Below are 18,110 nucleotides of genomic sequence, written 5' to 3' on the forward strand. Positions count from 1 at the left end.
ACTCTACACAGGAAGCCCAACGTATCGGGGGGGGGGGGAGGGCTCAGGACGGCAATGACGCGAGGACTTGGGGAGGGGAGGGAGCCGGAGGAGAGGGAGAGAGAGAAAAAAATAAATAAAAGACAACTCAACCGTACATTTTCGTTTGCCGATGCCGGTCGTGCGTTCGATGCGAATTGATTTGTTGCTCCAGCATCAGATAAGTGGCCACCTGCAGCAGCAAACAGCAGCATTAACATCAGCCCACCTTACGGTCTACACACCCGCTTTTTCCCCGGCTCCTCGCACGCCTTACCTTATTTTCCATCAGTGCATGAACGAGATTCCCATCAGAAATCTCTGGCGCTTCGGATTTCTCTACCGCACGTTTGAAGCTTTGGAACCAAATCCAACTGCATAAGGGGAAGCGAAACAGCACTAGAAAGAGAAGGGGAGAGAGAAAAAGTACAAAAAAGGGGTTATAAAAAAGATGAAGCGAAAATAAGGGAAGACAATGATGAGTAGTCAACAGGGAGCTGAAGTGATAAAAATCGAACGTATACGAACGGATGCGTCATTTGGGCTTTTGGGATGTAAAGCGAGTTTTATTTTCCCTCACGCTGGCCATCGATTTGCCTTTCTTTCAAAGTGACCAGTTTTTGTGTCTTTTTTTTTTTGTTGGTCTGATTTCATCCTTCTCTTTCGAATTGTTTTTTTTTTTGGTTGCGCTTCATCTCTACCATCTTAACAAACAGAAGATGCTGCAGGATAGTTGGTGAGGTGAGGCCGGGAATCATTGTGATTATGTTTTGGTGTGTGTTTTTTTTGTGTTTTGTTTTTATTTTATTATATCCCTCTGGATCAATTCTACCATTGGTCTTGGTCCCTGATTGTCGCTCGCCCCTTAGTGTATTAAGGTGAAGGTGAAACAAATCTCATCCTCCTTCCATCCCATTGGAAGCATGGCTTCCAACCTTTTTTTTTGTTTTTTGATGAGCTGTACAAGCCCTTTGGCGCTGTTCCATCACATTGCTTCCCATTTGCGCGAGAGCGCAAAAATCCGTTAAAAATCTCCACACTAATGTACAGCATTACAGCGGAAAGGCTTGTGCTGAAGGAAGCGACGATAAAGCGAGGCAAAAACAAAGTGCTGTAGGATGGAAGAACTGAAGGTGTATGCCGTACGGGCTGCGAGTTAGCTCAGTAGCGGGTGCGCGCGCGCGCGCGCTCGAGCCCATCATCGATTGGGCGCACCGAACGAGCCACGCGAACCGGATTCATCCGCGCGCGCGCACACGCAACCGTTCGCGCTTTCTTCTACAAAAACCGTCGCGGCCTATTCGCGTGCTTCCCTTATACTTTTGCTTTTTCTTTGTTGCTTCTTCCATCCTTTTTATACCTTTACGATTTCCGCTCACCATTCCCCCCTCCCCCCCAACCTCCCACTTCTCACCCCCCGGGGTGTGTACCATGATTAATGTCTCTCAATCTTTCCGACCTGTTTTTGGGGGGGAAAGAGTAAAGCGCTACATATAGTGCCGCATCTTGTTGTACGTTCTTCGCCTTCTGTCTTTCGAAACCGACGCAAGCTTCTTCCATCACAACCACAGAAGAAAAACCTTGAAAAGGCAGAATGGATAGCTTCCGTGAGGTGTGGAGTAATAATGTCTACCCTCCAAACGGGTGTATAATAGTGGATCGGTGCCCCCTCCCCCCGTGTACGGGACGGGTGACGAGTTGAGCAATTATTTCGACGACGGATTGAAACGATCGCGACCAGATCGTGATGAGGACGAGAATATTTAACCTTAGTACGCGTGGCGTGGGCTTCATCTTCTGATGACGATCGGGCTGATGCGAGCCGAACCACGCGCCACACGACTGTGGGGATTTCTTCTTTTTTTCTTACGTCTACGGATTATACATAATTTTAAAAAGATTCATATTTTTTTTAAATAATAAAATTTATTTAAATAATGTAGAATAATCTACAAAGAAACAAAGCTGAATATTAAAGCGCCTATAGTTATGCAATGGGCAATACAAAAATTTAGTTTTAATTTTTTTTCCACATTTTTAAGATGCTTTTATGAAATTCTGAGCTACAAATGTTGGAATTACCATTTTCTATTCCTGGTATTAAGTAATTGCTTTAAAAATTCATTTAAAATTTAAAAAAATCGCTAAAAAATTTTCTTCTCCCAGTCTTCCCAGTCTAGCCGAAACCTATTTGGGAAAAGTATTTCCCCTAAACACGACAAAAAAAAATACATTCCACCATAGCATAATAAACATTCAAAAACGAATAAAAACGCGTTTCCGAAAGGCAAAAAAACAAAATGACCTCCACCGTCATGAATGGTGCCCGGTGCAGCTTTAGCAATTTCCTCTGTTTCGTTTCATTGCCACCACAGCATTGGGTGTACCCCGGGTGTGCTTGTGGGGTGAGAAAGAAAAAAAACAATTTTACCAACGACGGAAACGTAACGTTTTAAATATCTTTATGTCACTCAGACGGGAAATGGGCACCGGAGCAAATGGGAAAAAGGCGAGCAAATAATAAGGTGGAAAAAAAACAGCAGAACGAACCAAACAAGAAGACAGCAACAACAAAAACTAAGACCCTGACGCCTTGCTCAACAACAACAAAAAAACCGAATCGTAAGAAACAAAGCTAACCGGAAATGCCTTCGGGGTGCTCCGAACAGGTTTTTCGTGAGTCGAGAGCCGACCGAGAAAGCAAAACAACAGCACACAAAACGGATGTGATATGGAAGGCTCAGGGTTTTTAATTACGGACTTGTTGCTGTTGGATGCTGTACGTAGACCGCATAAATGAGCTCCCGGAAATGAGCTCGAGATAGAAGAAAAAGAAGGCACACACACACACACACTTACACATTTATGTGTGCACTCTAACAAAACAAAAACATACACATACACCCAAAAACCCTGCTCAAAAAGAACACAATGTATCCCGAAAAAGAGAAAAAAAAATAACAATCTCCCCATCTCTACCATGTTGACAACCGAATAATCGAGAAGTTGGGCCATGAAAAACTTTGACTTATACTATCGTGAGAAACGTGCCTTGTGTCTCGACTGGGAGTTAGGTGTACATTCTGTAGTCATTATATATTTGCTTACTTTTTGCTATTGTTACCGTAACGTACCAGTTGTAACAAAATTATCATTCAACTCTCTCCACTGATCCGGATGACCAATGGGTGTGGGGAGGGATCCTTGTTTTTTTTTTGCTTGTCAACGAGAAATGCCACCAACTAGTGAAGACGTTTGAATTAAAGTGAAATATAAAATGCTTACGCTAGAACACTACACAACCTGCGTTTTTGGGGGGGTGGGAAATCGGTTTTCTGCTGACGCTGTTGTTAAGTGAGATCGATTTCCTTCTTTTCCTTCACTCCACAATTTGCTAGATGCTTACCGAAGCACTCGAAACACACATAGAGCGTAGAGTGAGACAAAGGACGAGCGACTTTAAGCCTCTTACGCAAACTTTTCGCTTGCAAAACGGTGTAGTAGAGAGAGACAGAGAGAGAGGGAGAAAAGGGACAATTGAAGTTGTTGGTTGGGTCAAGCCATACGGGAGGTTTTCACCCCCTCCCCCTTCCTTCCCCTTCCTCTCCTCTTCAAAACTGCTCGAGTTCCAATATTTTCCCAAAAACCCAAAGGCAGAACAGAAGCTAGCGGGGAAATGAGGGTGAGAGAAAGGGGGGTGCGTGGGGTGGGGGTGGAATGGAAACGAAAAAAAAATCCCTCCCCAATAAAAGTACCCGGTAAGCTTCTTAGCTTCGGTCTTCAAAACCCATTTCCAAAACGCACACTGGACGTGAGTGTCCTTGTCCAGTTTTTGTGTTTTCTGTTGTTTTCCTTTTTTTTCGTTATTGAGGTTCGGTGGATTTTTTCTTGTTGTTTTTCGCTGGTTGTTGCTTTACTATTTTATTTCCCTCTCCACCCCTCTACCCTCCCTCACTCCGCTTGATCGACGGTAATCGATCTCTAATTGGATGTTGTCCAATTTGGCTCTTTGAAGCTAGTATGCGAGTGCGTGCCCTGAATACCCACCCTTTGGGGGAAGGAGGGAGGTGGGGGTGTTACGGGTCGGGTGAGGGGAAGAAAAGGGCTGACGTTTGACTAAGCTTGCACAAAAACCTCAAAAGAGCTTCCTTTTTTTTAAGCGGAGCTTTACTCTTTACGCAGAAGGCGTGGGGGGTGGAGTTGGGGGGAGGATATTGGAAAAAGTGAGGTGGTCCTTCGCAAAACCTGTGGTGCTACACTGTGCTTCTGTCCCGTATCCGGTACGACGGTACCAACTCTGCTGAAGTATCAAAATTATTTCAATTAAGCAATACTATCCGTTTATCTTAATTTACAACCCTCCATTCAGGGTTTGCGGTGGGGGTGGGGGTTGGTTTGAATATGGAAGACCGTAGAGTTAGTGTCGTGAAGGTGAAGTGATGTTACCGATCGGATAAGGAATGTAACCGAAGTGTGGACCACTGTCTCGATCTGCTCAATAGCCTTTTCGTCCTTTACGAGTTCCCCCCCAACCCTCCGGTTCGGCATGTACACCTCTACACGCACGTATTCAAATTTTCTACAAAAGGATGAATGCGAACGTTCACGCGTAGATGAGCCTACTGGAGATGAGTAGCCAACGTTGGAAAAGCGGAAAACTCACCCCCTGTTGTCTCTCGCTCTTCTGTCAATGGTGCTCGGGGAAAACAAAAATCCCTTTAAAACGCTCCCAACTCCCACATCCCCTTCCCTCCCCAAAAGCATGACAGCACCTGGGAGATCATCGCTTCCAGGAGCTGCTCTTGGAAGCGGCAATGTACACGTGCAACGCGAGCTATCACAAGTTCGACAGCGTCAGTTTGAAACAGGGCGGACAATGTCCTTTGCCTGGAAGCATTTTCCCATTTGGGGAAAATGCTTTTCCCTTTTTCTTTTGGTGAATGCCCTTTCTGGAGCTGGGAGCTTGAAATCGAACAAAGGAACAACCGTTCCGAAACATGTGCATTTTCCGGCGGGGCGAAGCGTTTCTTTTTTTTATCGCAAACATTTCTCTCTCCCCGACCACCCCCCCCCCCCCCCCCACCTCAGTTGTACAAACCGTTGACACCTTGCGCCGGAATGTATGCAATGGTCCCGCAGGAGAAGCATGATAATCGTCACGACACGGTCGAAAAGCTACCTCCGGTACGGGATCGGGAATGGATCTTGCCGCTTTACGGTGCCATAGTGCCCGCTGTGGGTGAAGTATTTAAAAAAAAAAGCGAGGAGGCTTTACGTGTGACTCCCTCTACTCCCGTTCTTAGGGACTCAAAACAACAAAAAAAAGGTATTGAACGTTCCACCAACGGTTTCGACGTTTTGCCGAGGCTTTTGGTTTGGATTCGTTGCCGGACCAGTGCGATCGGACGTGCATCGTTGTTCCTCCTTCCCCCCCTCCCCACCCCCCGGGTGAGGAACACATGTAATGAAAAGTTCCGGCATATCCAGCGCATACGTATTGTACGTCCATTGTCTTCTGATCCGCGAGGGATGGGGTGAGGGTGAGGGGGAATGAAAACTCCCCTCGAGCCATTCAATTCTACGGCGCCCGGCCCATATGTTCCGGACGGGGTTTTGCACCTTACCACGACAATCCACTTGGCAAAATCGCCTAGTGTAACGTTTATCCTTGCCAGCAGCAGCAGCACTGGTGTCACATACGAAAGAGGCACACACACACGTCGAGAGACCATTGAATCGACTTGTGGCGGTCTCCCGGTGGACTTTGGACAGCGTACAATGGGTGTTATCATTTATGACACGCCACTCCAAGCGCCCTGGTGAAAACACAAAAGCGCCAGGCAGCGAATGAGCTTTCGACCATTTTGCACAAAAGCCCCCCTTCCCCCTTTTTCATTCGGCGAGTAGTTTTCTCCAACTAGATGACACCGTTCGGCACTTTGGTGTGCATTTCTCGGCGTGTTTGTGCCGGACTCGCATATAAGCTGGACCCATTACAAATCCTGTTGGAAACAATTGGCCCCCAACCAGTCACCGGGTGCAATGAAGGTTTTGTTTCGCTGCAAACCGATAGAAAGCAAAAACGCCCGGTTGCCGCTGCCGAAACCGTAACTTCTTCTTCGGCGGCAAAAACACTTGTGTGCGCGATAGGCGCACCGTGTGTGCCGTTGACTGCGCTGTTTTTGCGATAAACTTCGGTGGCAGGTTTCATTTTCCACTATTGGCGGATTTTTTTTGTTTTTAGCTGGTTCCTTTTGCTTTTGAAAAGCTCCCCACACGCTTTTTTTCGCACTCTCAGGTGCGCCTGCATGGTAGGCAAACTGCTTGACATTCCATATGAGCGGCACGTTTTTATTCGGTGGTTTGGGAGTCGATGGTTGATAAAATTAAGACATAATTTTACGTACCCATCGTACCAAATGAAAGCCCTGGGTGGGAGGCTATTTTCAATCAACCTGCTTCGGTGGACACGATTGAGGCCCCTTCCCCTCCCCCTCCCTGCCTTTACTCGCTTATCCGATCCGCTTGTTAGCTTGGTTGGTTAAGTGAGCTCGAAAATCAATTTGTTTCGATCTTTTTTGGAGGGAGGCCGGATGGTTTTATGGCATGTTTTTGTTTGGTGGCAAACAGGTAGTGGCTTTGCGTAGTAGATGCCCGCGTGACCCCTGTCCCTCCTCCCCTTTCCTCCCAAAATCATCGCCATTCGGTAACCAGTCCCGTTTGCCGGCTTTCCGTTTCGATTCGATTTGTGGTGTGCGTGTGTTTTATTTCATCCGGAATCTTGTTTGGAAGGAAGAAACAAAACAGTTTTACAGCGACATAAAACTCATCCATCCCACTAGATACCCGCGGGGGGGTAAAAAGGCACATCCAAAGAAACTACGCCTCACTCCTCCCTCAAAAAAAACTACGAGAACAGGTCGCGAGGGAGGGTGTATCGGTGAAGCAATTCTGGACGCACATAAAATGCTGTTTAAAATAAATAAACCTGCAGTAAATCAAATTTTTAAGACACGCCAAAGTGCGGAACCTGAAACCGAAATTTCGTTGTACGCGTGAGGAAAGTGAAGTCAGTGATCTTTTGCGGAAATGTTACGGCGAGTGCTACGGAGCTCGTTCACTCTTACTTAGTGGTAGTAAGGGATCGGTTTTTTTGTTGTGGGTGGTTCTCATTGTATTGGGGGCAGGTGTGGGGAGGGGTGAGAGGAGGAGTGGTGGGTCAGAGGGTGTCGTAAAAGTACGCTTTGTTTGAAGACTCTCTCACACACACACATACAAACGAGCAGAAAGTCAAAGTATAGAAATGGTAGACATCTCCACAATCCTTAATCCGCAATCTGGCAAAAGCCGGGAAGATGTGCGGAGTCGTCGGATTACCAGCAGCTTTGCCTACCGCACGTTCTACGATGTTCCAAATACCATTGTTCCACCTTCCGCTACCCGAGGATGTTCCAACGCCTTCCCTTTTACCTTACATGCCGCTGTGCGGCATATAAAATCAAATCACAATCCCCCAAAAATGCGATCGAATAGTCGTAAAAAAACTGTCATTTACATACTGACAACCATTGCTTCATTCTCCAAAAACCCCCAAAAAGATCCCGGGCTTTTTGGTGGGAGGGCAATCGGAATCGGTCGATTGCTCCACTTTCAATCTGATTCTTCAAATGATTCTCGGCTGCGTGCGAGGTTATCCGGACCGGAGGTTGTTGGGGTGGTTTTTTTTCTTCTCCTCTTCTTCTTTAGTCCTTCCTTCACCCGAGCAGATAATTGTTGGGCTTTACACCATTCACACTTTCGGCTGATTGGAGCACTAGAGCAGCTAGAGCCACCCTTGGAAGCTAGATGAAACACGAAACAGGTAGCAGACAGCTTGGAGGAACCCAATCGTAATGGCTTGATGAGGAGGAGGAGGAGGAGGAGGAGAAGGAGGAGGGTGGTGACGGGGAGGAGGGGTGTAGTGTGTTTTTCCATGTTTTTCGTTTCCTTTCAAATGAGAAATTGAATCATCTCACCTTCACCAGAAGCAAAAATCAATCTTTAGTCGGGAGAGGTCTGATTTGTATCGCCCCGAATCGCTCGAAGGCACGCTCACAATGCACAAAAGACATTATCGAATCTATCTTACTTACTACACCCCTCTCCCAGAGGGGGGAGGGATGGAGCTGAGGTTTAAGTCCAATGGTAAAAAAATAAACCCATCAAAATCATCTCAGAGCAGGTTTTAGAGTGATGGGTCCGTAAGCTAGATGGAATGTGGAACGATTTGGGTTTTCCTTTCCAGGGTTTTTGTGTATTTTACAACTTCAACCTTGATCGGTGAGTGGATTCACTTATCGGACATCAAACAAGTTGTAACTGTACTTGCGTGTAAAGCGATTAAATCGTTACATTGTTTTACTATTTTGTGGTCACAGTAATTAATTTATTTATTGAAATTTTTAACCTTTTCTTTTTTTTTGCTTTTCCGTTTCAGATCCCGGCAAGTACTATCGTACTAGACTTCTCGGAGATGCATCGAGGCCGGTAGCCGGCACGTTACGGAGTCAACCGAAGCTGTACGGTAGAAGACAGCAGCAAAATAAAACACCATATCGCTGGGCTGTAGCTGTAAACAGCGCGCTGTGTAGGCTGTGTGTTTTGCACAGCAATGGCGAGAACTTCGAAAATGAGCTTACGATACGTAGTGCTAGTGTATGCAACCATCGCCCTCCTGCTATCCCGGACAGTGCTAACGGCAGCGAAAACTGCCAATGGCGGAGTGGCTGGTGGTGCCAGTGGTAGTGCCGGTGGTGTGCAAAAGTTCGCAATGGAACCCCAGGACCAGACAGCCATCGTCGGTTCGCGGGTAACCCTGCCATGCCGGGTAGAGTCGAAGGTCGGCCAGCTGCAGTGGACCAAGGACGATTTTGGGCTCGGATGGCATCGTAATCTGAGCGGGTTCGATCGCTATTCGATGGTCGGCAGTGATGAGGAAGGTGACTATTCGCTCGAGATCTATCCCGTCATGTTGGACGATGAGGCACGCTACCAGTGCCAGGTCGGACGGGGAAAGGATGGTAAGTACGGGGTATATGCCGGGATCGCTTTTGTTTGTCGCTCGCTTGCAATAACGAACCTTCATTTCACCTGCAACAACAGGTACTCCCGGTATACGGTCGAGATTTGCCACGCTTACAGTATTAGTTCCACCGGAACCGCCAAAAATAGTGCAGGGAGATTTCCTGGTCACGACCGAGGATCGTGAGATTGAGCTGGAGTGTGTATCGGTCGGTGGTAAACCGGCTGCCGAAATTACTTGGATCGATGGGTTGGGCAATGTGCTCACGTCCGGTATTGAGTATGTGAAGGAACCGATGACGGATACTGGGCGCTTTACGGCGAAATCAATCCTCAAGCTAACTCCCAAAAAGGAGCACCATAATACGTCGTTCACCTGTCAGGCACAGAACACGGCAGATCGGACGTACCGGTCCGTGAAGCTAAAGCTGGAGGTGAAGTACGCACCGAAGGTAAGTGTCTCCGTTATTGGAGGTGCTTTGTCCGGTGGTAGAATTCCGGAAGGTGCAGAGGTACGGTTATCCTGCCGAGCGGATGCTAACCCTAGTGAAGTCACCTACAAATGGTATAAGGCTGATGAACCCATTCTAGGGGATTATACGACAGAGATGGTAAGTGTGGTTAAGCGTAACTCAGGAAGAGATACCGGAATACTGAAGGAACTCGCTCGTCTTGGATCCATTTTTCCACAGGTAATACACAACGTCTCGAAGGCATATCACGATGCTGTCATCAAGTGTGAAGTACATAATGCCGTCGGGAAGAGCGAAGAAAGCGAAATACTGGACATCAGCTATGGTCCAACGTTTCGGACACGGCCACAGTCAGTTGAGACGGACATCGACCGGAAAGTCACACTAACCTGTGACGTTGATGGTAACCCACCGCCAGAAATCATCTGGGTGCACGAGGACACGAGCCGTATCGTGTCGAACTCGGCGAACATCACCCTCATGGCGACACGCGAAACGGCCGGTAACTACTACTGCAAGGCAAGCGTGCGTGGCTTCCCGGACATTGAGGCATCCGCTGCCGTCCATCTGAAGGGACCACCGACAATACGGTCACCCCGTCAACAGTACGGCTCCGTTAACGATAACTCCCAGATCCAGTGTGATGCGATCTCGATCCCGAAGGCGAAACAGGTCATCTGGACGTACAACGGGCTGGAGGTGAATAGTGAAAACGATCACACCATACTGGAGAATCCATCCCCGGAAGGTGTACGATCAACGTTGATCATTAGCAAAAGCCAGCGGCAACACTTTGGCGTGTACAACTGTACCGTGCTGAACGAGTACGGTAGCGATACGCTCGAGATCCAGTTCGCACCGATGGAGTCATCGTCTCTCCCGGTTGTAATACTCATCGTGGTGGTCGTATTCATCACCATCGTGTTCGTGCTAGTGGTCAGCCTGTGCTGTTGCGAGCGCAAGGGTAACAAGAAGTTACCGCCAGCGGATGTTATTACGGACGTAAGTAGCTAGAACGAGGCACGAACTCTGGCCCTCTAACTTTGTAGCGCATAACGAATGACTTAACATTACATTGGTTTTCCCGTCACACAAAGCAGCATTACATGACGGAAAAGACGTGCAAGGAAAGTGACCGTTCGTCTAATGTGAGCGATCTGAAGATTGATCGGGATCACGAATATTCGGAAACTTGCTCCGGTACGGACAGTATCGCAACGCGGCTCGCGATGAACATGATGGGTTCGTCGAGTGGAGGTAGCAACAACAGTGGTGGTGGTGGTGGAGGCGGTGCACCTGTAAATGGTGGTGGAGGTGTACCACTTGCCGGACCCGTACGCATTCCCAACGATTATAGGTAAGTTGTGAAGATTTCGTACCTTCGTATATTTTGTCATGCTAGTTGCATACTTTTAGGCGCCTTAATTTATTATTAAGGCTTTATTAATATATTTCCTAGCATGATCTAATGGTCGTTACACGCCTTATATATCTACTGACGTCTATATCTACAGATACTCTGGTCATGCTAGTTGCATACTTTTAGGCGTCTTAATTTATTATTAAGGCTTTATTAACATATTTCTTAGCATTATCTAATGGTCGTTACACGCCTTATATATCTACTGACGTCTATATCTACAGATACTCGGGTCATGCTGGTTGCATACTTTTAGGCGTCTTAATTTATTATTAAGGCTTTATTAACATATGTCTTAGCATTACCCGGCAGACAAAGAGACCTGAAATTTGAGAGAATTACGGTCAAATTCTCTCAAATTTGAGAGAATTACGGTAAAAGATCAAGAAGAACATGGAAAACGACGGCGAAACCCGAAAAAAAGCATGAAACCCTTGATTGTGTGTGTGAGCCGACAGAGTTTGTTGAAGCTAGAATTGTTTCCATCTCGTTCTGACCTATATTGTTCATCCTGCGTCCTTACTCTAGCGTTCATCCCACACTGTGACACGAGCTCAGTTTGCTGTGCGCTAAGTCCAGGGCGGACGTGTTGTGGAACTTAGAAAATTTTATATCTGTTCGTGCGTAAATGATGCGCGGAAGTTTGCAAGTATGCGCGATTGCTTTGTGCAGTGCAATATGCTGACCAGTGTTGTGATTTATGTAGAGTTGATGTGCCTTTTCATGCCATTAACGTGTGGTGTTAGTTTTTTCCCTTCACTCCGTGCTTGCTTCGGCAAGCGCATTGAAATGTAGTGAGGGAAAAAACTTTCGGTGCATGTTGTGGAAACTTCTTCCCCTTTTCACACGACGATTAATTCAGTTGGTGTTGTGTTTGGTGTGTGAATGTTTATGCGTGTATTTTGGTGACAAATAGTGTCAAACATATTGTACGCGTTGGTACAGGATAGTGTTTTCGTCTTCCTTTTGTGCTTCTTTTGTGCTGCGTCATTCGCTGTGCGCACACTGTAATCCTGTGTGCAGTGAAGGATCGTTTTTTCTTCTTGTGCTGTTTGCCGCATCGTACGCGCACCCTAATCCAGTGTGCAGTGAAGGATCGTACGTGTTTTGTCGTCCTCTTCGGTGTTGTTCGTGTGGCGTCGTGTTTGCCATGCAGCGAAGCATGCGACATGACACACACTGTTACACGTCTTACACTATAATTGTAGAGCGGTGCTACAGCCCCGCCTACTTAAAAATCATGTAAAAGCTCAAAAAATCAAAAACAGAACGAGAGGTCGCGATACGTTTTTGAATAGGGGCGCGCGAGAGGCACATAGGGCTCATCGATTCCAGCAGTGGAAGCAATTCAAGCAGTTTAAATGGCCATATTTTGATACCCGGGTATCTAATGATCGTTACACTCCTTATATATCTACTCACGTCTATATCTACAGATACTCGGGTCATGCTAGTTGCATACTTTTAGGCGTCTTAATTTATTATTAAGGCTTTATTAACATATGTCTTAGCATTATCTAATGATCGTTACACGCCTTATATATCTACTTACGTCTATATCTACAGATACTCGGGTGATTACTCTGACGGTATTGGATCGACACTGCAGGCCAAGATTGGTCAGAGTAATGGTGGCTATGTGCCGTACGTAGACTATGCACAGGACTACAACCTGCCGATGCACATATCCAGCAACGGGCAGCTACCGAACGGTAACCTTAGCCTGACGCGGAATCGTGAACTACGTCAGGATAATGGTCTACCAAGCATCCAGAACGGTATGGGTTCACTGTCGGCTGGTCTGATGAGTAAGTAGTCCGCTTTAGTTCATCTTTTCCTTGAGCAATGCAGTGCTCGCTAGGATTCCTGAGACAGCAAGGATTTTTATAACTTCAACTCTCGTTTGTGACGCACCAAACAGATACGTCGCTGATGAATGCACCCAGCATAGATCCACGGTACAGTGCGACGTACGGTAATCCTTACCTGCGTAGCAGCAGTACCCATCTGCCACCGCTTCCACCGCCGAGCACGGCCAATCCGGCACTGACGCCGGCCCCGCCACCATACAGTGCCGGTCGGCATCCGGCGAGTGCGCTGCTGATGGGCGTCAACATCGGTGTCAATTCTGGCAGTGTCATCGGTATTGGGTCGAGCCTAACCAGCCCCGAATCGCTCAGGTCGACGAGTGCGGGTAGTGAGCAACCGAGCGCAGTACAGCAGCAGGCACAGCAGCAAAGTGCCCAGGTGGCTGGTGGTCAAACCGGCAGTCCCGCACCGGGTCAGTTCATACTGCCAGCGAACGGGGACATACGCAAAGGTGCACTAGCGACCCACGTCTAGCGGACTCTACCGTACACATCCACCGAGCCATACCGAGTCATCTTGAAAACGTACTATCAACTGGTACTATCAACTCCCCCACCCCTCAGATCACTGTTCCATTTTATGCTCCTCGCTTGCTAATACCGTCCCATGCACGCAGTTGTTTGTTGTGCACGTTTCTTTCTTTTTGCGGTTTTTAACTATCCACGTCACACCGTGGATTACTTGTGGATTGCAGCCTATCCATTTGGGGCATTCTTATCGCCAAGTCAAGCCACCAGGTGGAAGACGTTTGTGAATAGTGCAAAAAACGTCTCGTTTTTTTTCCCCTCCCGTTTTGTGCCCACGAGTGAAGTGAATTGTTACACCAACACGTGCTACATGATTTTAAAATCAAACAAAAAAAACACAATTAATCTTAAGATGTCAAACTAAAATTTGTTGCTCCCGTGTGTGTGTTTTTTATGTTGCTTTTATGCCTTTAAAACGCCAATATTTCTTAAAGGCAAATTATTAAAAAAAAACAGTAAAAGATATATAAACAAGCATGTTAATTTTTGGTGCTTTAGTTTGTACTGAACGTAGCAAATTGGTGTTGTTTATTGGATCGGCATATTGCCATAGAGTATTTTTTTTTTCATTTGCAGCGTTCCGTCTTTTCCGTCTCTGTCTCTCACTCTTCCCGTGTGTCACCACGGATTTGGAAGTTACAGAAACGCACACACATACACGTACACAAATTCACATACACACGATATATATGGAGTGGTTAATTGCAAGAATGTTTGCATTTACTGCAATCGTTACGAAGCAGCACTTGGAACGTTTTACTTTCTAACTTTCAATTCAAAATGTGTGGCCTTATTAAGATGAAGAAAAAAAAAAAGAAGAAGTTTAAACAAAAAAAAAACGATAAAACGATACAGCAAACACAACAGCATATAAAAGAAAAGAAGAAGAAGAAGAAAAATATTAACGTAACACAACCAAATAAAAAAAAGACATATTACACATGGTGGCAGCGTGGAAAACTGATGGGCGTAAGAAAAGGAATTTACAAGCAAAATCGCATAGCCGAATTTCGCATGTTGGTAAAGGAATTCACCTAAAATCTTATGTATTCTTATAGAGATATATACATATATACATACATATATGCGTGTATACTCGCCGGGTGTGCATATATACTCGAGTGTTTATATATATACATTGAAGTGTCGCTTACGATGGAAGCCGGTTTAGAACAATTTGCTTTGCCCGCAGGGTAGCTCAATGAGCTCACGAAACACGTTTAAAAATTTAGCAAGATTTTAATAATATAAAAAATACACCCGAACACACACACACAAGCAAACTCCATAACACGTATGCACACACAACCCACAAATATACAAAGAAGCGAAATGATCAGAAGCTGCAACACAAACAAAGCAACCGCACTCACACATACAGCGATACAGACAGATGCTGAGCAAGCTTTAGCTTTAACACATGTTTAGCGAAATTGAATGACGCTAGAAGACAAAAAAAAATACTACACAAAACAAATGAACAAACAAACAAACAAAAAAAAACAATGAAACCGACCCCGGCCTAGGCGGAAGAATATTTTAAACGAAGGCCAAACATATGCTTTTGCACCTCGAACGGAGTGTGACTTTGTGCTGCGAAAAACAAAAACAACACAAAAAAAACATCTCTTCCCGCTTTGACGCTTCATTTCCTATTCCATTTTTACTCCTTTTCATGCGTGCGCGTGTGTGTGTTTGTGTGCTGAGCGACGCGTTCGCATGCTGAGGTAGCGTTTTAGTGTGAAATGTAACAACGATTGCCTACCTTTAGGCGTAACACTGCAACAACTCTTCTAACCGCACACATGCCCGCACGCACCTTCCCTTCCGATACGTTTTCCATACTTCGGTGAACAGCACGGCACGGTGGAAACAATTATTAGGTAGTGATAATAAGAAGAAAAAGAGGGGCAGAAAAGAGAGAGAGAGAGAGAGGGAGAAAAATTAATTACAATACACCGAAGATACACGGCTATAACCCGGTGTACCTTTTGCGTGTGTTTGTGCGGTTTTGGAAGATGTTTTAATCGACTATTTTTCACCCCGCTTTGTTTTACCAACCCCTTTTTCTTTTCCCCGTAACTGAGAAGGTTCGCACCGGCCGGAGCATCATGTGAGAATATACCAAATTGTTTTTTAAATGTATAGATTTTAATTTTAAACGCAGCACCCGTAACACGCAGCGGGGGTTTTTGTATGATTTTTCTTTTTTTTTTAAACACACATGTCATCGCTAAGATTTCATATGCTGGTGCATCTCGTTGTAGAACAAATAGTATGTAAGGGTTTTAGACACTAATCAGTTGCGTGATTTGGCAAACTGGTAAACAGGAAACTCCAGGAGCGTATTGGTTACACCAATGCACCTCCACACTCGCTAGGCCATTCGACTGAAATCGTATCGTTAGAGGCGCCCCAACTAGGTACTGTATTTTTTTTTTTTTGTAAACCATTTCCTCTCATTAAACAAAAATCGTTCAAATTCATTCAAGCTTAGAAAGTAAGTACTTACGCGTTAAGATGAAAATGCAAACCGAACACGGCATATCGTATCGGTACGTTCACACACAATCAGGTGCACAAAACCCCAACACACAAAAAAAAAGTCAAAAGAGAAAAGAAGAAAAACAAAAACAAGGAAAAAACACGTCAATCGGTTTATAAGGATGGTGAAATATTGTAGCTAAAATTATTAGTGAATTTACTGATGGAGGCGCCCGGTGGTTGTCACCTGGATGACAAATGACACCAGCGAAATATGGGTGCGTTTTTTTTTCTTTGTGTTTTTTTTCTTTCTTTTTCACCATTCGAAATGGGGTTAAAATTGAGTGCACCTGTGCTTGTGTGTGTGTATATATATATACCTAGCAATGCCATTACGGATTAAGAACGTACGAAAAATTAAAGAAAAAAAAAGTGAAGAAGAAGAAAAAAGTAAGAAAATTTACAAAAAATAAATCCCGAACTGTCCCGAGCTGCACGTGACGTTCAGTACATTTTAAAGGTATCTGTTTGTTTTTTTTTGTAAACAGTGATGAAACTAAAAGCTAAAAACATATTATACATACATTTACATACATACATTATAATTGTACGCCAGTATCAAATCTGCTATTACGGCTATCGAACTTTTGTACATAAAACGAATAGAAGCATACGAATGTTTTGCGTATGTATGAGAAAACGCGTACATATACATAGGGTATACATACACTGCATCTATATTAAAGATACAACTAGAGAGAGACAGAGAGAGAGAGAAAAGAGAGAGAAAGAAAGAGAGAAAGAGATATATATATAGAACTATGCTTATAGATAGTGAAAAGAAAGGAAATCAACTGTATTATAATACATATAAAATCTATTGTTTCCCCCCCACCTCTCCTCCCTTTCCTCGTCCGTCCTCCCCTCCTCCTCACCAAATCCGGTAAGAAGTGTTATAATTATTATTATTATAACTATCAAGCAACACTATTAGGCTTACACCCAGTGGAAGCAGCAAACGTTTTTCAAGGGAAGGGAACAGTCTAGCGTCCGATAGATCCCTTCTATAAGGCCGCTATACGGGCGCACGTCAGTTTCGTCGCTCTCCAAACGGAATAAGAAAAAAGTGAAGCAGTAGAAGAAAAACACGTGAACAAAACTGTCAATTTGTACATAGTAAAATTCTTTACTATAGCGTTAAGTATTTGAAAGTCAATTGAATCTCATTTAAATAAACGAAACAGATTTTAAAAACTGACAACCTTTCGCTAGTATGGGGGTTTTTTTATCCGCACCGAGGCACCCAGATTCGATAGCATCCGAAAACAAAAGGACTCTCTCACAGACACACAGAGAGAGAGCTCGAAAGATCCGTGTGCGAGCTGAAGGAAGGACGGAGTCAATTTGAATGCAAATGGTTTTTGCATTTCTTCGGTTCTGCTTTTTTTGGGGAGCGGGGAGGGAGAAGGAAAGGAGAAAGAAAAAAACTTTTGCACAGCCATCTCGGTATCGGTTGCCGGGCCTGTGCGCTTTCGCAACGGTGCTGGGTGTGACGGTATAAATTCACCGAGCTGATGATACACACAATATCGCTTCCCTTTTTTTTCTGCGTGTCTGTGCAATAGAAACACACCAAAAAAAAAACGAAACAACTCACCAAAACAAAACGCGATTTCGACCCGAATGTTGCATGTTGCCGCTTTTCTTTTGTCTTTGTTTTGCTCTCTCTCTCGCTCTCGATAAATAATGAAACAAGTTGCAGAAAGGTTTTCCGTTTGCGATGAAACGACTTGCCTTGAATGGATTTTGGTTTTTAGCCTTATCTTCGGTGAGCCTGTTTTCTTGCTGCAAGTTTAAGTCCTTCATTTGAGCCGGCCACGGATATTTATCATTGGCTTACTAAAGCTTTTTAAGCGGAAAAGAATATATTTTTTTGTTGTTGCTTATTCTCACGGCTTTCGTTACGCGGCGGTGAAAGGCTATTTTTTTATCCTGTGTTATAGTTTTTTTTATCTTAAAAACTATTTCTTTCTAATTTTCAAACGCTTCTTTCGCCTGACTGGGACCGTCCGACTAACATAATCAATAACGAGTGTCTTCTTCAAGCATGAAAGCAAACGTCAACGTTGCCCGTGTGTTCGCTTTGAGAGCATTCTAATTGGCCCCATCGCTTACCGTATGCGTAAAAACCGTTCGACCCGGGTTTTTGGCTCGTACGTTGGCGTACGACGTAAACAAACGCATTAATACTTCATAAAT

At 45.0% G+C, this 18,110-nt stretch overlaps 2 protein-coding genes across 8 annotated transcripts in view; one reads left to right on the plus strand and one right to left on the minus strand.

The window, feature by feature from the left end:
- The window catches only part of LOC125766579 (irregular chiasm C-roughest protein-like), a 76,620-nt gene extending 60,002 nt beyond the window's left edge, over positions 1–16,618 (plus strand). For all 6 annotated transcript variants that reach the window (XM_049432697.1, XM_049432719.1, XM_049432676.1 and 3 more), the window contains exons 3-8: positions 8,495–9,077; positions 9,160–9,689; positions 9,771–10,553; positions 10,652–10,908; positions 12,538–12,779; positions 12,893–16,618. In XM_049432697.1, coding sequence (XP_049288654.1) covers positions 8,669–9,077; positions 9,160–9,689; positions 9,771–10,553; positions 10,652–10,908; positions 12,538–12,779; positions 12,893–13,314 — 2,643 coding nt within the window. In that variant the 5' untranslated portion in view covers positions 8,495–8,668 and the 3' untranslated portion in view covers positions 13,315–16,618. The remainder of the gene's footprint in view (positions 1–8,494; positions 9,078–9,159; positions 9,690–9,770; positions 10,554–10,651; positions 10,909–12,537; positions 12,780–12,892) is intronic.
- LOC125766914 (uncharacterized) overlaps positions 1–18,110 on the minus strand; it is a 393,268-nt gene that overhangs the window by 322,167 nt on the left and 52,991 nt on the right. For both annotated transcript variants that reach the window (XR_007418706.1, XM_049433014.1), the window contains exon 2: positions 296–417. Coding sequence is in view for 1 of the 2 variants with exons in the window: in XM_049433014.1 (XP_049288971.1) it covers positions 296–417 (122 nt within the window). In the remaining variant the exon portion in view is untranslated. The remainder of the gene's footprint in view (positions 1–295; positions 418–18,110) is intronic.

The sequence above is a fragment of the Anopheles funestus genome, chromosome X, assembly GCF_943734845.2.
Source record: "Anopheles funestus chromosome X, idAnoFuneDA-416_04, whole genome shotgun sequence".
In the NCBI taxonomy this organism is placed as follows: Eukaryota; Metazoa; Arthropoda; class Insecta; order Diptera; family Culicidae; genus Anopheles; species Anopheles funestus.